At 42.1% G+C, this 22,041-nt stretch overlaps 1 protein-coding gene across 3 annotated transcripts in view; it reads left to right on the forward strand.

Moving 5' to 3' along the window:
* The window catches only part of KIF16B (kinesin family member 16B), a 338,999-nt gene extending 319,300 nt beyond the window's left edge, over nucleotides 1-19,699 (forward strand). For all 3 annotated transcript variants that reach the window (XM_063633965.1, XM_063633972.1, XM_063633973.1), the window contains one exon: nucleotides 19,523-19,699. In XM_063633965.1, the coding sequence (XP_063490035.1) occupies nucleotides 19,523-19,528 (6 nt within the window). In that variant the 3' untranslated portion in view covers nucleotides 19,529-19,699. The remainder of the gene's footprint in view (nucleotides 1-19,522) is intronic.
* The last annotated feature ends 2,342 nt before the right edge of the window (nucleotides 19,700-22,041 follow it).

Genomic DNA, 22,041 nt, shown 5'->3' on the forward strand with positions numbered 1-22,041 from the left:
AGGGGAAGCCGATGGTCTCCAGGTACAGCTCAAGCATGGATGAAAACAGGAACAGCATCATCCCAGGGCCTTGACAACCAGCTCAACTCGGTTCCCCACTGGATCACGAAGAATCCAGATTGCTGTGTTAATCCTGCTGAGACACCCTAAGCCTGCCTGCTACTCCTTCTCCCAGATCCAGTCTAAGCTATAAAAGTATCCAACATGATTGGTGAGAACGCTGAATTCCAGCAACGCAGCCCGTGGTGAGCCAAGTCTCCCAGTCCAATCCCTTGAGTGAGCTTCCTGAAATAGTGTTTTATTTTATTTTGTTGAGGTAAAATACAGAGACCAGTGTATATATAATTTACCATGTTTACCAATTTAAAGTGTGCAGTTCAGGGGTAATAAATGCATGTATATTCTTTTTTCCCCCTTCATTCCCTTTCCCACCTCACCCATTCCCTTCCCAACCTCTGGAAACCACCAAACTATTCTCTGCCTTTGTGAGATCCACTTTTTTAGCTCCCACACGTGAGTGAGAACGTGCAGTATTTGTCTTTCTGGGCTTGGCTTATTTCACTTAACATAATGGCCTCCAATTCCATCCAAGTTGCTGCAAATGACAGGATTTCATTCATTTTATGGCTGGAAAATATTCCGCCATGTTTATACCATAGTTTCTTTATCCGTTCATTCATTGATAGACTCATCATCGAATCACATTTTGGCTATTGTGAATAGTCCTGCAGGAAAGATGGGAGCGCAGATAACTCTTTGATACACCGATTTCCTTTCTTTTGAATATTTACTCCACAGAAGGATTGGTGGATTTTATAGGAAAAGTGAGCATTTTAGATACACCACAGAGTGGCTGATCCATCCAGGAACCTGCACTAAGGATGTGCCTGCGGGACTGAGTGCATAGGAAAATCTAGATTAGCTGGGCCTGAATGAGGTAGGGATGTTGACAGGAAAGGATGCAGATGGTGTTTACTTCAGAAACAATGTGAAGTGCAAGCTGGAAAAAAATTTGCAACATATGTGATAAAGAATTACCTTATGTGTAAAGAGCTCTTTCAAATTAATGAAGAGGACACACAATCCATTTCTAAATTACTTTTCTAAATTGCTTAATTTTTACAATGACAAAGGATATGAACATACAGTTAACAAGAAAAGAAATTTCAGTGGCCAATGGACAGGCCAATATATATTCAACTTTACCAGGAAGTAAAAATTAAAATGAAGTTATTTCTGGGCTATCAGTTGCAATGCCTTGAACTGATGAAAGTTTAAAGATATTTCTGGTCCACCACTAGAGCATGCATGGAACAGATAGACTCACTCCTATAGGAATGTCACTGGTGCCTTTTCTCTAAGGGACCGTATTTGTCAAAAGCCTTTACAATTTTCATAAGCTCGACTTATCTGTAGATTGTTTGCAAATATGTCCAGAACAATTCCTCTCCTCCTACATGCCCTGATGCCGTGTGATTTTCCATTCTCACATCAGACATCTCAGCTTACTTGGAGACTTTCTTTGACTGATAAAATGCAGCAGAAGTGAAGTGTGCAAGTTCTGAAGGGAGGTCTTAAGAGGTCTGACAGTTTCCACTTTTGCCATCTGGGAATCTTGAGCCACCATTTAGGTCATGGTGAAAATTATATTTTTGGAATTTCTATGGAGGGTTCGATATTTATTTCTATAGCCATTTCTGTATTTAAAAGGGAAACCCAGAACACATTTGTTTTTCACACTTCTTGATGATTTAGTTATCTTCATGAAAAGTTTTCCTAGACTGTGTGTGTGTGTGTCTGTGTTTCTTTCTCACATGTAATGCTGCCATCCCAAAAATGAGGACCTTCCAGTTGATAATAAGCTTCAGTATTGTTGATTTAAACATATTATTTCAAAGCCCTGGATGAATCTGTATTTTCTGTATTTCCGACTGAGATCCTTATTAGAACATCTTGTCTCCCCAAAATCTGGTGGTAAATCTCTTTCGGAAATGCCACATACCATTTTTGTAAGTGACTGAGTCATTTGCAATGCATAAAAGGTAAAAAAAAAAAAAAAAAAGTGGAAAAATTCAGTTTTTACCTTAATGAAGAACTCCTACTTTATCACACATTTTAAAGAAATTTCTAATGTTAGCAGTAAAAGATTCCTAAAATATGGGATCTTTCTGGACAACCCTAAGTATCAGTTTTCAGCAATGCAACAGGAATCCTTAGAGGTCTCAGCTAAATTCTCCAAAACTAATACATGCAATTAAGCCTGGAGTTCTGAACATGGAAAAGGGATTATCCCTAGTACACAGGGAAACTTACTCCGTGAGTCATTTAAGAAAGGGGCACCATCTTCAAAAGCCCACCATGGCTGTCCATGGTCAAAAATATACCATCTCTCTTTTTTTTTTGAAATTAACAAAATATTTCATAATACTGAAGTTTTGTATAGTTATTGCAGTAGAGATATATTTTTATCCCCTAATTTTTTCAAATCATTTGGTCATGGAATCTTTTTTTGTTTTCAATTTCTTTGTTTGAGATGGGGAAGGATGGGGAAGTGATTGTTGGTAGACATAAAACCTATTATAATTTCACAGAATATACTCTAGTACTTAAGAGGGGAAAGATTGCAGGATGGAGGGGAGGAAGAGAGGGAGAAAGTAATGAAACGAGGAAGGCTGGTAGGAGATGACATAGGAAGACGAAAAAATAAGGTCCATAATTTTAATTCATAATTCCAACCCCAAGAATGCTTGGAAATCAGACTTTTTTCCCCCAAGTTTGATACAGTCTCATTAGGGAGAAAATCCTGACCAGGAGTGATGTAAGGTTTTTAAAATAATCTCCATGTATCCCTCTAATGGAGCATATTCCTATGTTTTGCTGCAGAAATAGTCCCTTTCGATGACAGTGGAGTTTCACTCAGGCCCTGATGAGGTATCACATAATCTAGGGTCACTGGATCACATTACATTTTCCAAATCTGAAACTCGATTTAAAGTCCTATGGCTTGAAGGGATGTTAAGAAAGGATTGTGGACCTGTTTTGCATCCATATTTTGTAGAGCTGTCTATAACAGGTATGTTCACTGCCTCTCCTGTGAAATGCGGAGAGGCATCCCAGGTTTGTATTGGTGGTCAAATAAGGTAATAACACACCAGAAACCCGACACTCTTCTGGACACAGGACATGCTTTGAAATGTCTGCTGCTCTCTTCCACTTTCCGGTGGCCTTTCCCCACTGCATTCACCTGGTCAGCACTGATGCTTAGTGGTCCCTGAGCTTTATGTGCCCCAAATCCAGATGACAGTGAGCTAAGGCAGAAGCCAAGAGTATGTCTCTGTTCATTCCTACTCCTGCAGAAACCTTGGCATCATTATCACTATGTCGATTCTGCTATAACAGGCTATGTCTTGGCTTGTTTTGTGTTGCTTCGAACAGCCTTGATGACTTCCTCTGTGTAAAACCACACCATTTTAAATTAAAAAATTAAAAATTCAGAGGTAGATCTGATGAGACAGAGGCACCCTCCATTGGTGGCCTTGGCATTGGTACACACTGTCATGTCCAGGATTGTGACTACAGCTATGGGAGTTGTTACACATATTATGAATCTGAGTTTACAATTGTAGCTCATGAAGCTGAAGTAGTTATGAATGGACTGGATTTAGCCTGATTGCTGCTGATAAATTCACCCTAGTTTATGATGCTATTGAATGGGACCAAAGTATTTGGGGGAAGGAATAGGAATGACAATTCTCAAATTTCATGTTCTGTTTGAGCGTTACATTTTTCTTTGAGGATTAAGGGTAGGAGAAGGAACAGGAAATTGGGAGGAGTCACTGGAGGAATGGAAAGTAATAAACAAAATCAAAGTTACTATTTACTCATACTACAATCCAAGGCTTTTAGAGAGAGGGCTGATAACAAACACTTTGAACTTCTGTGGAAATACGGAGACTGAGCTCAGATGCTGAGAAGGTCTCCAAGTCAAACAAGCAAATCCCAGGCCCAGACTAAAGAGGGACTTGGAAAAGCAAGGTGGGGCCTGAGTCCACGAGTAGCCTCGTGACCCTCAATGCCAGGGCAAGTCTTGGGCAGGGCAGTGCACTTTGCCACCCTCAGCCTCAGCTTTGGTTCCTCTTGGTGTAAAACTTTATTCAACAGGTAATTTATTGAGTACCTGCTATGCTCCAGTGTTCTAGACACTGAGGAGAAAATAGGGAACACAGCAGACAGCTCTGCCGGTGCTCCCAGAAGCAGGGCGGGCCACAAGCTTCTGAACATTCAGATATTGGGCTGTGAAGCCAGGTAAGGGCTTCTGCTTGCTATGTATGCCTCATTTCTCTGAGTCTTCGGTACCTAATCTATTTCTCTGTGTTTCTTGCCAGTTGTGTTGGAGATGGCTAGCTGTCCATGAAAATTGTTCCCCACTTCCATAGAAAGAGTAGTCACTTGCAAGTGGCTGCCCAGCCAGGCTCTTTCTATCCCAGCTGCCCACCCAGCGAAGTGTAGAATAGTGACTACTTCTTTCCAGTGGAATAGAAGTGTAGGTGAAGCAAAACATTTGAAGGCCAATGCTTTTAAGAAGTGGGCGCACCTCCGCTCCATACTCTCTTTTCTTTCTGCAAGTGGATACAAACCACAACAAAGACTCTAGGGGATGGATGTGTGTCCTTAAATCTCCACATTGAGAGAGTCACCTGCCCCAGACAGTTACTGGGCAAGATATAAATTGCTACTATATTTGCTTTGTTGCATTTTTGGATATATTTGTTACAGCTGTTTAGCCTATCTTAACTTACATATACTCCTGTTTCCTATTCTATAGGATATCGTTATATCTCTCTTCCAGGTTTCAACGTTTAACTCTCAGGAATACTTTGTCTTTCTTCCTTTTTAGCCCACTTATCCTAATCCCTTCTAATTCTTTCTGCCTTTTTTTTTTTTTTTTTTTTTTTTGCACATTTCTATTCCTTTTAGAACATATTTATAGTTGGGCTTCTTTTTCTTTCTATACATTTTGAAAGCTATTTAATGCCCATTCTGATGACCATCTCAAATAAAAAAGATTAACTTAATATATAAAAATCTCCTACAAATAAGTAGAAAATGGAAACAGTATACAAAGATGTGACTCACAGAAAAGTAAATATGAATAATACTTATATAAAAAGATGCTATTTTCTCAAAATGAGAGAAATGTGAGTTAAACTTTATTGAGATACTTTTATCACTTATTATCCTAGAGATAAAAAGTTTATTAATACACTCTGTTGATAAAAGTATGAGGTAATAGGCACCCTTATATATTGCTGTAGGGAGTTCAAATTAGTACAAGCTCGATGAAGAGTCATTTGGCAATACCTATCAAAATTACAAATGTATTTACCATTTTACCCAGGGATTCTGTTTAAAGCAATTTATCTTACAGGTATTTTTACACAAATTTATGCATGATCAAGCTTATTTATTGCAGTGGCCATAATAGTAAAATATTTTCATATGACCAAGATGTTTATCATTGAGGAACTGGTTCAATAGATTATGGTATATCCATCAATAGAATACTAAGAGCCTTTTGAAATAATAAGGAAGATCTTTATGCTGCAGGGAAAGCAAAAATTTTACCTCTTCTCTTGTAGAGTTTTAAGCTGGGTCTGAGAATTAAATTGACATAAGACACTGACAGAAGGAAAGTACACAATTGCATATAAATTTTACATGACACAGGAGCCTTCATAAGGAAATGAAGACCCAAAGAAGTGGCAAAACCTAAATGCTTTTACATTAGGTTGAACAAAGAGAGGCAATTGTGAAAAAGTAAACTATGTGGGGAAGCTCAAGGAAGATAAGAAATATTTTAACAAGGCCTGTTTGTACAGAATTCTCTTGGCTATGACTTACTACTGTAGAATGTTTCCTTTCTAATGGTACAGGGAGGGCATCTTTCACATGGGACTTTTTATCTCGTGTTTCCAGAAAGAAAAGGGGAGATTAGAATGCCCTTCTTGCATTTGCTCTTTTTCAAGTGTCGTTAGCTCAAAAATAATCCTTTGCCAAAGTGACATATTTTGGGGTGGTGTATTCTGCCACCTGTCCATCAATGCACAGGTAGGGATATATTAAGTAAAAGAAAGAAAGCAGAGATAGTGTTCTATGGTACACTGCTCTTTGGGTAAAAACATATAGGCCAGGCTCGGTGGATCATGCCTGTAATCCCAGCACTTTAGGAGGCCAAGGCAGGTGGATCACCTGAGGTCTGGAATTCGAGACCAGCCTGACCAACATGGTGAAACCCCGTCTCTACTAACAATACAAAAATTGGCGGGCATAGTGGCACTTGCCTGCAATCCCAGCTACTAGGGAGGCTGAGGCATGAGAATAACTTGAACTTGGGAGGCAGAGGTTGCAATGAGTCAAGATCATGCCACCACACTCCAGCCTGGGCAACAGAGTGAGACTCTGTCTCAAAACAAAATAAAACAAAACTATATATATATATACACACACACACACACATGCATGCATACATAAATGTAACATATATGCACATCATATATGGGCAAATATATGGATGGATGGATGTATTTGTATGTATATATTTGCCCATATATGTGTGTGCATATATATAACATGCTTGCCCTTATATGTATGTGTGTATATAACATGCAAATATATAGAGAACGCATTATGGAAGCTACACAAAAACTGATAATATTATTTGCTATGTGGAGGAAAACCAGGGAGAAGTGGGCAGGGAAGGGAGAGAAACTGTTCACTGAACATACTATGTATTTTAAAGTTTGAAAGATGAAAATGAGAAATCTACTCAAAAAGGAAATAAAAGTATTTTTAACTCTTTTCCCCTTCTCATTAAAATTGTCCACTACAGTCAGTATTTGGACTGGAATTTGGTTCTTAAACATTCATGGAATCATAGTTGCTTTTAAGGATCAGCTGAAATTTACAGATGCTCCCTTCAGAAGAATGTATTTGTGCAAATACAATTTGTATTCCATTTCAGGCATCTGTGGACAGCTTGAGCACAGTTACAAGCATTAGGTTCATAACTCCTGCAAGAAAAGATCAGCAATGGAAGAGAAGTGAGAAGACTTCGTTTCTCACATCTCTCCCTCTGAAAAGCTGTTTGTGCAGAACTGGTCATGTCCTACTATATTTATCTCATTGTTCTTTGTTTCAGAATCCCCCACCTTCTTTGTACCAAATTTTCTGGATTTCTGTGTGATTCTCTTTTAAAAAGAAGCCTTCTTTAATAAGAAGCCTTAGACGAATTCTCTGATTACAGTTTTTTTAAAGACTTTCTCTTAATTTCCTACCACTTTTTGGGAATTGATTTTCCCCTGACACACTTGAAGAAACACACTCTTGTTGGCCCCTGAGGGTTCCTATTTGTACAACTGCTTTTTTTCCTGTCCTTGAACTGATTTAGTGTGAGGCCCATGTCCCTCTTTCCCTGGCTATTAATGTAGTTTCTGTAACCCAAATCTGAATAGAATTTTCTTGACCTGAAACCCCAACAACCAGCATTTAAGTTCCCCAGGCTTCTAAAAAACAACGGAGTATTAATTCCAGAGACTCTTTATTCTCACCCTCCGATACTCTTAGAATCCCATGTGAGAGATTCAGGAGCTGGCATGGAACTAGCTCATAGTTCCTCTCCCGAGATCAGAGTGTTCAGGCTGCACTGGCTGCTGGTACCAGGGTAAATAGAGTTTGAAGCCTCACATTTCGGAATGTTACTTTGACTCCCTCACTACACTGCCCCCCCCTCCCCGCCCCACTTGGACCCTCTTCATTCTGGGGCTCCTCCCAGATCTCCCCTCCAGGACGAGGCACTCCTTTCCCTAAGTGCTAGGAATGCTGCCTAGTGATGGTCCTCAGTTGATTCCCTCTCCGAAGAATTGCCCTCGGCTGAAGAGAGCCTCCTCACTGAAGATTAGGACGCTTACCAATGGACAGACCGCATCCAATGACTGGTCACTGCAGAAGGTACCAAGGGCTGGCCCCTTGGTTCAGTTCAGAGTAACCCGCAAGAGCTGTCTGAGCTCTAGAGCTCCTTGTGGGGTGAGTTGAGGCTGCTGTTATAACTGCATAGCAGCCCCACTCTTTCCTCTGCCCAATCCAGCTTCCCTGCCTCTCTCCCTGATGCGTCCCAAGAGCCATCTGCAACAATCCACCTGCACCTAATTCATCTCAGAGTCTGTTTGCTAGGGAACTAGAGCACTAATACTCTCAGACATTGAAGCATTCTAGAAAACTGTGCTCTTATGAGCGCTAATGTTGCAATGTACGTCAGTTGTTTTTCCCAGCCCAGCATCCTTTGCCCCTTCTTCTTGTAACAAGCAGCTTCCAGATTTTCCCCTGGGTAGGTGCACCACCCTACCTCTCCGCTCATGATGCAGTAGGGCTGAGACCACCCCTTTCCAGCCTCCTACCTGACCCAGGCTTGCACATCACCCCAGCCACAGTAATTGGTTCAGGGATGGCACGTGACCTCAGCTGGGCCAGTAACAGCCTGTTCCGCGACTTGTGCTGAAACCACGGAGAGAAATGAACCCGTTTTGTCTCAGAGTTGCTGAACTGACCTGAATGAAAGAAAATTTCAGGCTGAGCATGGTGGCTCACACCTATAATCCCAGCACTTTGGGAAGCCGAGTCAGGAGGATCACTTGAGGCCAGGTGTTTGAAGCACATTGGCGGGGGAAGGAGAAATTTGCTTCCTTGTTCCCGTTTCTCTGTAGAGCAAAAACAGGTGTAGAAGGATGGAAAATGTTTCTGAGGAAGGAGGAGGTCTGACAGCTCCAGATAGTAAAACCTCCTCAATTAGCATGAAAATAGCACTCATTATTTTTGCACAAAGAGAAATCCTTTTGCCAATCACTGCAGCTCCTCTTTATCACTTTCGAGTGTGTTTATTTTGACGGCTTTTTATTTATACTCTTTTTTTTTCATTTGTACATCAGAAATATGGGCCCATCTGGAGACGGTGCACAACTTGATGCTTTTCATGGCCCTTCCAATCAGGAGTAACTACAGCTGTCGGGGGAGCACTGAAAAAATGTCAATTAGCTATAAAAGTTCCACAAACAAGCATTATATCTTCCTCTTATGAGTCCCCGGGTGCAGCTCAAAATTGAGCAATAATGTCTACAGTTAAAAATGGCTGTTGGGGGCCCCAGCACTCTCTTTTCCCATCAATAATTGCTTAGCACCAGAGCTGGAGTCACCGCGTGTGGATGGTGGAGCCCAGGTCGCTGAGGGTATTTGCGTTAAAAATAGTGACAGCACACATCATATTTCTGAGTGAAGAAATGGCACTGCATCCCTCCATGTTCATACCGGTGGCTGAACTCATCCCTCTGGGATCGGGACTTGAGCCACCTTGCGCTGTCCTCCTACCTCTGGGTTCCTCTTCTCCGGTTAACTGCACCCTGGCTGCCTGTTTCCTGTTCACGTCTAAAAATCGCCTCAGGGTTACTCTAGCCCTGGGGAGGAATTGGAGAGCAGTCTGCTTCCTCCTGTCACTCTTTGTGATTGTCCAGGACCTTTATTTGCATGTGGCCTTTATTTACAGACAAGTGCCCTGCCCTCCAGGTGAAAACGGCACAGAAAGCCTTTATTCTGCAAGTGAAACCAAGTACCTGGGGCCAGTGGAGGTGACTTGCCTTGGCATGTGAAATGTAATAAAGCCTTATTTACAAACACAGGCAGCTGGGCCAAGGGCTGTAGTTTTCCAATTTTTAAAATTTTATTTCTAGCTTTATTGAGGTATAATTGACAACTTAAAATGATATATATTCAAGGTGCATAATGTGATATTTTGATATACATATATACAGTGAAATGATTACCATTCTCAAGGACAATGAATATATCCATCACCTCACAGTTACTGTTTTTTTATTTTTGTGGTGAGAATATTTAAGATCTACTCTTTTAGCAAGTTTCAAGTACACAATATATTATCATTAATTATAGTCACCTTGCTGTCTATTAGGCCTCCAGAACTTATTCATCTTATAACTGCAAGTTTGTTGGGGTTGTGGGAAATGGGGAGCTGTTGGTCAAAGGTTACAAATTTGCAATTCATTATTTTAAAAAATGTTGCATTAAAATATTAATTATCATTATTATCGAGGTTTTTGTGCCCCTTAAATCTTGCCCCTGAGACTAGTGCCTCACCCCCCTCACCCTAGTCTTAGTTCTACCTTCAGCCAGAAAGCATGTGGGTGTGGGTCCTTCCCCGAGGTCTCAGCTTTGTGTTCCAAGAACTCTCACATTTAGCAGAGTTGGGTAAGAGAGTTTCGGCAGTGCCTTGTGTGGAGATGGCATCTGGAAAAAGCACGCATACAGACCTTGGTTCCAATTCTTGTGCTGCAACCTTGTGACCTTCAGCAAGTCATCTAACTTCTTTGAGCCTTGGGCTTCCATCTACCAAGCTGACATCATAATATTGACCTCAGAATGTGGCCGTGAGGATTAAATACAATAAACGATGTCAAGTAGCCTGCACTCGATTAATGACACTGGACAAATGTTTATGGAGTGAATAATCAATGCACAAAATGTTGGTTTGAAGGTCAGGAGGATTTTTATCATCAAATTACTTTCTGATCAGCTGGACCTCCTTTTTTTTTTTTTTTTTTTTTTGTCTTCTTACTTTCTACATCAAGTCATGGTGATGTCTCTGTTTTGTGCTGGACCTGAGGGCATCTACACATACGGGGAGCATCTGGTATTTGTCGCATGAATGGAACGAGAGCTTTTTTCATTTTCTTTCGTTTTTAATTTTTTTTTTGAGATGAAATCTCCCTCTATTGCTGAGGCTGGAGTGCAGTGGTGTGATCTCGGCTCACTGCAACCTCCACCTCCCAGGTTCAAGCGATTCTCCTGTCTCAGCCTCCTGAGTAGCTGGGATTACAGGTGCCTACCATCACGCCTGGCTAATTTTTGTATTTTTAGTGGAGATGGGGCTCACCATGTTGGCCAAGCTGGTCTCGAACTCCTGACCTCAGGTGATCCGCCTGCTTCTGCTTCCCAAAGTGCTGGGATTACAGGCATGAGCTACCATGCCCAGCCAAAGAGAGCTTATTAATAAGCAATGATATGAATGAATGTGAAACCAGGCAATGTGGTCAAATCTCCGCTGTGTAGGTGACCCGAGCCATTTTATACTATTGGATACAAGGTTCTTATGAGGCTTAGATGCAGAAAAAGTAAGTTCAGGAGCCAAGAAAGCTACAGTGACCCCAATGATTCTTAAGTAGAGTCACATGCAGAAATCATTGTCTGGGTCCTTCAATGGATCCTCGCTCCATTGAAGCAAAGCCTGGGTCCCTCGCTTTTCAGTGGGTTGGGAATTGGAAACAGCAAGAAGAAAATCTGGAGCTTTTGCAATGTTTCCAGGGTTGGCCCATGGATATTGAGTCAACTCATAACTGATCAAAAGTCAGAAAGTTCTGGGTCATGAGAGAAAGACCATGCTAGGGCTTTTCTGGGAAAAAGATGTGAAGAGCAGGCTTAGAAGATGAGTGATCACGTAATTTATCATTCGAACTGGGATAATTTTGAGAGTGAAAGAAGCTGCTGTTAACAATTACGCTGGAATAAATGATGCCAATTCAGACCGTCCTGGACAAAGCAAGGCATATATTTATCCTGCTTCTAAAGTAATCCTGCAAAGAGCCTCCTGCGCAGTGTTGGAAAGAACAATGCCATTTGTGCCACTGCCTGGTGGACAGCACTGGCTTCTTTTGCAAAGAGGGCAGCCTCATGCCTGCCCTCTGCAGCCATTGCTATCTCTGGGTCTGCTGTTTCGTGATAAAGCAGTTGTATCTTCCTTTGCCTGCTTTGCCCTCTTTATAGCCAGTAGCCCAGTGTATCTAAGAGCTGTGTCACCATCCATTGCCACCAGCTGGCTCTGCTGTCACATCTGGGCTCTCATTTGAGTGATGTCTCACAGAAGCCTGAAAAATGGAATCACAAGTGGAGAGGCCAGCAAAGGCAGAATGCCAGAGGTGAGCAGTGTGGGATGCTGAATTGTCTTTTAGATAAATGCCTGATGTTAGCCCAAGAAAGAATTGTAGATAATCATTTATTCTAATATATTGCCTAATATCCTCTACCACCACCTCAATTTGCTGTTGAGGAGATAAAATCAAAAGAGTAATGTGCTCAAGTTTATTAGTTCCTTCAGATTTATGTCTCTAGCTCACACGGTCTCCATGGATTTCAGACTCAAATATCCCACCATCTCCTCAATGTCTTGCTGGTAGAAATATCAAATGCAACGTTTCCAAACATGGCCTTGTGATCTCTTCCAAAACCGGATCCACCCCTGTTCTTTCCACCTTGGCCAATAGTACGTCCTCTTTCTGTTCCTCAGGCCAAAAATCTTGGAGTTACCCTTGACTCTTCACAACTTCTCCGTCTTTCTCACAAGACACCTAATCTGTTAGAAAAGACTATTCAGAATACATCCAGAGCCTGACTACTTTTCACCACCCCCATTGCTACCCCTGGCGCAAGCCACCATCTTCTCTCACCTGGGTTGTCATTGTTGCCTCCTAACTTCTTCCACTCAAACCTTCCTACAGTTCTTTTTATTTGTACTGAATTGAATAGTCTAATGGGTCCTTTTAAAGCCTATATTAGGTTGTGTCACTCCTCTGCTAAAATTCTTACTCTGTCCTACAAATTCCTACACAAAGAGCACCCAACACCGTTACCAGTTCTATTTTTATCTTGTAACAGGTACTCCCTGTTCACATGGCTACAGCCGCTGTGGCCTCTTTGCTGTTCTTCAAATAAATCAGGCATACTCCTACCCCAGGGCCTTTGCATTGACTGTGTGTTGAACCTAGGACACTTTTTCCCCAGATCCACTTGGCTAAATTCCTCTATGCCTACAAGTCTTTGCTCAAATGCAAGCTTCTATTAAAACTGCTGTTCCTCATTCCCTTTTCCTGTTTTATTATTCTGTATAACATTTGTTATCTTCTCATATACGCTATAATATATCCTATAATTTATTTATTATTTTATGTGTATCCTTTGACTCCTTTGAGTGGAAATTAGGATCTCTGAAGGCAAGAATTTGTGTGTTTTGTTTCCTGCTACGACACCAGAGCAAGTACCTGGCACAAAGTAGGAATTTGATAAATAGTTGCTGAATGAATTAATTCAGCAGCTATTTACCCTGGATGTGTCAAGACAGTTACAGCAAACTCCTTCCTCTTAAAGTGAGCCTGAGTCAGTGGGATGGAGGCACAGACAACACTGATGTACAACAGTGTTAAGGATAGCAGTCCCTGGCGTTATTGTTCTACCACATGGGGGAGTGGAATGAAAGCAAGTGATGTTTGCCCAGAGGAAGCGATGCTGTTGCTGGATCTTGACAAGCTAGTGGAATTTTACCAGGCAGTACAGCAGGGTGACAGAGCTGTCCCTCATGTCTCAGTGGGTTTTCACTCTGCATACTGATTAAGAGAGCAGGCTTAGTCCCAGGGAAAAAATGGGGAAGGATTTCTTTTTGTGATAACTGTGCTGTCCAGGCAGCACTTCTTAACAGCAGAAGGATGGCCTGATAGCATCCCAAGACATTCAAGTCACCAAAGTGATCCAGTCTGCTCACCTGCTGGTGAAATCAAAAGCAGTTTTCCTCCAAAGCAACCTGGGCAGGTGACCTTATGGCGCTACAGCCACTGTACTGAGCATCATACACTGGAATCACACAATTCCAATTCCCCTGGACTCTCAGGAAGCCCTGATTTTAAAAAGGGCTTTTGTTTTGTGATTTCTTAGAATAATCTTGTTTAAGTCAAAGAGTTGTTTGCAGTGGAATTCAGCTGTTTTTGCCGAGTCCAATTGCCTCTGGGGAATAAAAGGATCACCAGACATTTGTAAACTACTTCTGTAACATAACTAAAAACGAAGTGCAGGCATTAGGCAGGTGCTGCTTTCTGGCTTGGGGGCCTCTAGGACCACAGGATTTTTCTAAATTCCATTGTTGCCTGCCCAGGTAAGTCTGACAGTTCAAGTGGTAGTGAGAGTAAACTACTTAACTATTTATATGTAACAAATTACCTCTATACTTAGCAGCCTAAAACAACAACAGTTTATCATATCCCATAATTCCTGGAGTTGTCTAGGTTGATTCTCTGACAGTTTTGTTTGGGCCCCACTCATGGGACTGCATCCAGCTGGAGAATCAGCAAGACTGCAAGGTCCAAGATGGGCTTCCTCAACCTCTCTGCCAGTTGCCACTGGAATCACACAATTCTAATTCCCCTGGAAAAATCAGGAAGCCCTGATTTTTAAAAAGGGCTTTTGTTTTGTGATTTCTTAGAATAATCTTGTTTAAGTCAAAGAGTTGTTTGCAGTGCAATTCAGCTGTTTTTGCTGGGTCCGGTTGGTGCTTTTAGCGAGGACACCCTGATGCTCCTTTATGTGGATTCTAGTCTCCAAACAGACCAGCTTTCTTACAGTGAGGCCATAACAGGCTCAAAGGGGATGATGGAGGAAGCTGCAAGGCCCCTTTGAGGACCAAACCTTGGACACAGATAGTTTTGCTTCTTCTACATTCCACTGGGCAAACTGAGTCACAAACCCAGCCCAAACCCAAAGGTCAGAATAGATTCAACCTTCTGAGGGGAGGAGCTAGCTGCAAAGCTCTGTGGCCATATTTAACCTACCACAGTTTTCCATTTGACTACAGCTACTAGTAGTCTTCCCAGATACAAAATAAATTTACCCCTCCCAAGATCTTCAAAAATCTCACCCAGTTATAGCATAAGGCTCAGATTCCTGGAGCTTGTGACCTTCATCTGGTCTGGATACAGAAAAAGCCTCTTGAGTGCAGCAGATCCTCTTGATCCAGAAACTTGTGAATTTAAAGCACCAAGGGACAGGGACTAGATGATGCAATAGTCACTCTTATTCAAAAAGGAGAAGAGCAAGAGGCACTAGCAGTCACTGGTATATAGCAGTTCTGAAATCTAGCCAGGCACAGGCACATGTCATCAGAGCTCTCTACCCAAGGCAGGGAATATTCCTTTACTAGGGCCTGCTCTCTGGGAGTAGTTTCCTAATCAGCTGTTTTCCTTGGCCCTTAAATTCAGAAAATCAGCTGTTTTCATTAGCCCTTAAATTCAGAAAATCAGCTGTTTTCATTAGCCCTTAACTTCACCTTCTAGTCTCTTCGCTCTACTCTGAATTTCTTTTTCCTTCCGTAAGAGAGGGTTCATGTTTGTAGCTTTCTTATCCTGCTTCCTCTTGGCCTTCTGCCATGATGGTGACTTTCCTGAGGTCTCCCAAGCTATGCTTCCTGTACAGCCTGCAGAACTGTGAGCCAGTTAAATCTCTTTTCTTTATAAATTACCCACTTTTAGGTATTTATAGCAATTCACGAACAGACTAATACACAGCCTTTGCAAAAATGTGCATAGCCCAGGAGCACCCCACCCCAAAACAGCCAGTATAAGACTAACAGGAGCAAGAAAGAGAGGGGTGAGGACAGGGAGCGGTGTGAGGAATTTGGAGGATTTCTTTGGCCCCTCGGCCATTCCCTCCTGCTTTCCTTCCCTGGAGGTTGTGGTCTTTCAGAACAATCAGCCAAGCAGAAAACAGTCTTCTCTGGGTTAAGATGGCAGCAACAAGTAATTTAATACTTTATCTTGATTGGATTAGTAGCAAAGGTATTGACTAGTCTCTCTAGCTGAGACAAGGACAGTTTAGCCTGTCTAAATTAAATCTCATCAGCATTATTGGTTTGAACAGCCTACTCATTTTTGCTGCAGATGCTCTATACATTTTTGTTCCTGCTGTTGTTTTGGGGTGGAGAAGCAAAAATGCATTTTCTTTGCTTAGGTGGGAGGACTGATCGCCTCTACCTATCCAGTATGATTATTGCAGCACATATGGTTTAGAGCTGCTTAGAAAAGTAATGGATCTGCCCGAATTAGCGCCTGACTTGGGTAAGCACCGAAGCAGAAATTTCCCCCCCTTTTTAACACTTTGGCTGAGTGAGGCAGGCCAAACCCTATAATCATCATTGATTATCTCATTCGGCATGACTCCTGGGAAATCTTGGGTGAAAGCAAATTGAATCGGTATTTGCTGCCACTCTTGTAAAAAGGGCCTCTTTTAGATTAATTTCAGGGATGATGGCAGCCCAGAAAATGAGGGCCTGGAGTAGTGTGGCCAAGGAGGCCGTCGGGCATTGTGAGAAGATGCAGCTCTTGTGAACTGATGTGTATAAAGGGTGGCTTTGTAGAAAGGCACAATCTTTTAAGGTGGAGGATTAGTCCCAGAGGGGAGTCTCCCTCACAGATGAGTTTGCCTGGCCTGCAGCTGGGAAAGGCTGGTTGTTAGGGAAGATTCATCAAATAAAGAGCAGGCCCCATTGTTCCTGTGGGTATTTTAGGCTCCCGAGGGAGGAGGGGGCTGCACAAGTTCTCTTGGGATAGAACCTGAGGCACAAAGGGAAAAGAAGCCCTTTTGGGGATTCCAAGGAATCCCTTGCCCTTAGGGGAGGAAGATGAATAGGCAAAACTTTAAAAGGTCAAGGGTTTATTTAATAAGAGGAGGATTTGGGACTGTCAAGTCCTGCTGGAGGCCAATGGTATCACCGAGAGAGAAGGCAGCACTCACACCTGGCACTTCTGCCAAGCCCCTCTCTCAAGAACATCCCTCTTGGCAATAAGTGGGGCCTTTTGACCCAGTAGAGGAGATCCCAAAAGGACAGTGGTCATGAGACTGGGCAACAAACACAGAGCCAATTAGAGAGAGCTGATGATGTGAAATCAGCATTCAGGCACCACCCTGGCTGGCAAACCCAGCACATGGGCATCACCAAGTCTAGTTAGTGGGACTGTCAGCTGTGAGTGTGCAGAGACCTGCTTTAGAAGGTTTTATGGGCAAGGTTAGTAAAACAACAGCAGCAACAACAGTAATGCATATTTATCAAGTGCGTCCTATAAATGCTCATAACAACCCAGCAAGAGAGGTATGGTTACTTGTGGTGGAGAACGTTGGTGCTTTACTCAGACCACCTGGGGTCCCTTTTTGCCCATTTTGCACACCTCTGGTTTGAATGTGCTCTTGCTTTTAACAGCAAGCATCTCTAGCTATTTTTTCCTAAGATTTTCCTTGGGCCAGCGGAGTTTGCTTTGCAGAGCTGGAAGTGCCTCAGAATTTGCATCTACCCTCCTTTCCCACCACCTTTAACCAATGACTAACGGATACATAAATGTGAAGGCCCCAGCTCCTTTGGATGAGGCCAACTCTGAGGTGTAATTTACAATGCAGAGGTCTCTGCAGCATTAGGCTGATTAGGCTGAAGCTACCCTCTGTCTGCTGGACCCTTGCCTGAGACTACATACCTGCTTAGCTTCCTCTGTTTTTCCCTCCTGCATCCCCCCGCTCAATTTCCAGTTTCCCCTGGGAGCACTTTCTTAGTAATACAAATTCTCATCTTAGGATCTGCTTCTGGGAAACCTAACTTGCAATGTTATCCCTGATTTGTAAATCAGAAAAGTAAAGAATATAGCGAGACGAAGTCACTTTCCTGCCCAAGGTCACACGAGTAAATGTCCGAGCTGGTATTTACAACCAGTCCTCTCTGACTTCAGAAGTTTTGTTCCTTATAACACCCACAGAGCCCAGAGCCCATTTCCAAAGAGGAGAGGTTTGTGCACGGAAAACCTGGAGGAAAGCTCATCCTTCTTGTCATACTTTTGTTCCCTTTTAGGAGTTTCTTGTCCATGTGACCAAGAATTGGTCAAAGTCACAGACACTTTTAGCAGCAGCTCTTGGGAAGAATGTGATTGACTTGTCAGGATTTCTCAGTAGGTGCATTTCATTTGGTTTTTGCTAAAAACTGATTCCAATGGTCAATGGATTTACCACATTGAAATGACCCTGAATAACACCTTCCTTGTAGGCGTATTTGCAATTTCTTCTAAGCCCGAAGTATCTTCCATGTCAACACAGCTCTGGCAGTATCACAGTGAAGGGTCACTTCTTTGTGTTTATTTTCTCTGTAAGCGAGAGGTCAGGTAACCACTGTCAGAATCTTGACACTATTATCTGCCCGCAGAAAAACTGATTGTGCCTTGGGGGAGATATATTTTGGGAGCTGTGATATGACTAAAACACTGGCCTGAGGTGCCTGAGAAGTTGTGGCTAAAACTGGAGAAGGGAGAAGAGTGATTAAAAAATAAATAAATAAAAGCTGAGCAGAGCTAGAGATAGACATTGTTTTGGAATCAGAAAGACCTGGATGGAAATCCCAGCTCATAAACTTTAGACGTGTAGCTTCAGACAAATTACTTAACCCCTCTAAAACTCATTTCCTCATCATCTGCATAGTTGGAATTCTAATTGCCCCTAGGTGACAGAATTGCTGTTTTGTTTTGTTTTGTTTTGTTTGAGACAGTGTCACTCTTCTGTCACCCAGACTGGAGTGCAATGGCACAATCTCGTCTCGCTGCAGCCTCTGCCTCCTGGTTTTGAGTCATTTTCGTGCCTCAGCCTCCCAAGTAGCTAAGATTACAGTCATGCATGACCACGCCAGCTAATTTTTGTATTTTCAGTAGGGATGGGGTTTTGCCACATTGGCCAGACTGGTCTCCAGCTTTTGGCTTCAAATGATCTGCCCGGCTAGGCCTCTCAAAATGCTGGGATTATAAGCACAAGCCATTGTGCCTGGCCTGCCGTGATTTTTTAGTGAAACGATGGATACAAAGGACTTGATGTAAGTTTTGGCGCATAGTAGGCATTCACTGATGATGTTTGTTTTAATGAATAGCTTAATTACAAATAATTTTTGCTTACGTTAGGCAGGCGGGAAGGCTCAGGAGATCATATAAAACACAGCTAGCATGTCAACGTCTATCAGTGTATACTGAATTCCAACAAACTGCCTGCTCACTAATATCTTGTTTTGTGCCTATAATCAGGAGGAGAAGAAGACAAGACCTGTATCATAAGAGCTACATTTTCTCATAGGAAATGTGCCTTTCACACCTTTTCTTTTTTTTTTTTTTTTTTTTGAGATGGAGTCTCGCTCTGTCGCCCAGGCTGGAGTGCAGTGGTGTGATCTTGGCTCACTGCAACCTCTGCCTCCTGGGTTCAAGCGATTCTTCTGCCTCCGCCTCCTGAGTAGCTGGGACTACAGGTGTGCACCACCACACCCAGCTAATTTTTGTATTTTTAGTAGAGACAGAGTTTCAAACTTCTGACCTCGTGATCCACCCACCTCAGCTTCCCAAAGTGCTGAGATTACAGGTGTGAGCCACCGTGCCTGGCCTCACAACCTTTTCAATGATGACAGCACAAAATATGGAGCCCATGACTGTGAATTTTTGTATTTTGGCTGGGCTCTGGAACCTTTAGACTTACAGACAAATAGTTAATGTTTAGGTAGGAATTGCTTGGCCAAGTTGGGCTCTGCTGGTTTCCGGGCCACTCAAATTCATTCTTTTCAACTGGCCTTATCTTCTAGGTGTGAAACTGATGCTGTGAGTATGAGCTGTGCAGTTGGAATGAAGAACACTGAAATTACACACCTCCCTCAAATCATCCAAGGTCTCTTTCTTCTACACTAACTTGCTGATGATTGTAAGTAAAGCGATAAAAATAAATACACTCATGTATCTACCATGAGTTAATGATTTATAAATAATGCCTCCAGGTAGACAGATCGTTACTTCTGTGGCTAAATTTGGAGGGAGGACCTCCAAGACTCTTGGTTGGCTAGAAATTTAGGATAAAAATCACAATTTCTTGAGCCCTGTAGAATTTTTTATGTAGGCTTTTGTTTGTTTTTATGACTTGAATTACCTGAAAGTCAATGTTGTTTGGCTTTGAACTAAAAGATGCCTTCTTGTAAAACCATGTTGCTCAGTTGCATGCATTTGAAAACTTAAACCCATAGAGGACATGTTACTGGGTTCCAGTGTTTTGGCCAGTAAGGACGTGCACCTGAGAGGAGCTGTAGGTTAATTGTGGTGTTTTTAGGCTAGGACTGTGTCATCTTCTTTCCCGTCCAAGTGTATAGAGTCATGACAGCTGTGAAGGACAATCGTAACTTTAAGCAAAGGCATTCCTGGGAGAGCCACCCACCTCTAAAAATTGAAATAAGTGGGCAGGGCAAGAATCTCTAAAAGGCTTCTGATTTTCTTATCCCAGCCATGCTTAATCCAGTAGCTAAAGGTCTTAGAAAAATTACACCTTGCGCTTCCATCTTTTTTCTCACTTACCAAGTGTCTGAGGATGTTCATGATTGAGTATTTGCAGAATTTGGCAATGCTGAGTCGGCTGGGCTGCTAAGAATGGGAAGAGAAATAAAATAAACCTTGACAAAATTGATTCTGGCCTCTGCTGAAGAAAAATGCAGCACAGTGTGGCCAAAGCACAGGTTCTAAGGGTTGTTCTTCTATGAACCAGCTGTCATTTACCAGAGGTGAAAAAACTGTCGGTCCACAGCTGAATCTGGCCAACAAAGATCTCCAGTTTAGCTAGTAAGAGTGTGGAATTGTATTTTTTATTGCAGAGAGCCCTCTTTAGTTCACCACCAGTTCTTGTCTTCTCTGTGGCCTCAACATTCCCTTCCCGCTTAATCTGTGTCTGTCACCTGACCCTCCCTGGAACAAAGTGAGTCTGTAACCACCTCAGCCTCATTTTCCTCAACTGTCAGATGCGAACCAAGTCTGTTTCGCAGGGTTGTTGTGAGAGTCTAGTGTGACAACATGGATAATATGCCCAGCACGGGCTAATACTTCAAGAGCTCAATGGACTTCTTTCTTTCTTCTCTCCCTTTTTTCTTGCTTTCCCTTTTCTCTTGCCCCATTTCTCATTCTTGCCATTTTGTTTTCCTCTTCTTTGTGATGTTTTGATATTTATTTGATCTCGTTGCTGAACTTTAAGCAGGGTTTTGTTTTTTTAGTTCTTGGAAGCTCTGGGTTGTTCTGGTTTATCCTGAAGTGAAAGTTGTACTAAATATGTCCTCTGCTTCTCCACAATTTGATTGAAAGAGACATATCTAAATGGCACAAAAGTGATTAAACACTGAGTTAGTCATGCCCTGAGTTAAGCTGAGGTTTGACCCTACTCTAGATTAATCCAGAAGGTGGTTGAAGATGATGACCTTGCATGCATTTGCTTGGGGGATTTTACGGTTAGTGAGATTAAACTGCCCCACTATGATGGTTACTACTGAGTGTCAACTTGATTGGATTGAAGGATGTAAAGTATTGATCCTGGGTGTGTCTGTGAGTGTGTTGCCAAAGGAGATTAACATTTGAGTCAGTGGGCTGGGAAAGGCAGACCCACCCTTTAATTTGGGTGGGCACCATCTAATCAGCTGCCAGTGGGGCTAGAATACAAAACTGGCAGAAAAATGTGAAAAAAAAAAAAAAAAAGAAAAGAAAAACTGGCCTAGTGTCTCAGCCTACATCTTTCTCCCACGCTGGATGCTTCCTGCCCTTGAACATTGAACTCCAAGTTCTTCAGTTTTGGGACTCGAACTGGTTCTCCCTTATACCTCAGCTTATAGACGGCCTATTGTGGGACCTTGTGATCGTTTGAGTAAATAATAAACTCATATATATATATATATATATATATATATATATATATATATATATACAATTAGTTCTGTCCCTCTAGAGAACCCTGACTAATACACTCACCATGAAGACAGAAAATGTAATTCCAGTGTATCGAGACCCACCTAAATAAGTGGGTCTAATTTTTCCTTTCTTTTATAGTTGAGGAAAAGGAGGCTTATTAGGTTAAGGGTCTTCTTCAAAGCACTGGAGTATTTAGTGGCAGGGACCTTTGCACTAAGTGAGCAGTTTTTACTCCTCATTGTGAAACTTTATTGACCATAAGGGTCTAGAACATTTTCAGTTTCTGCCTTTTAAATGACAACAGTTGAGCTGGGGATTATTAGAGGCAGAGGTTACATAAACATTGAAGACATTATTGAGTAGCAACGCTGACCTTGGCCTTGTAAAAAGA

This window comes from Symphalangus syndactylus, chromosome 24 (genome assembly GCF_028878055.3).
Source record: "Symphalangus syndactylus isolate Jambi chromosome 24, NHGRI_mSymSyn1-v2.1_pri, whole genome shotgun sequence".
Taxonomy (NCBI): Eukaryota; Metazoa; Chordata; class Mammalia; order Primates; family Hylobatidae; genus Symphalangus; species Symphalangus syndactylus.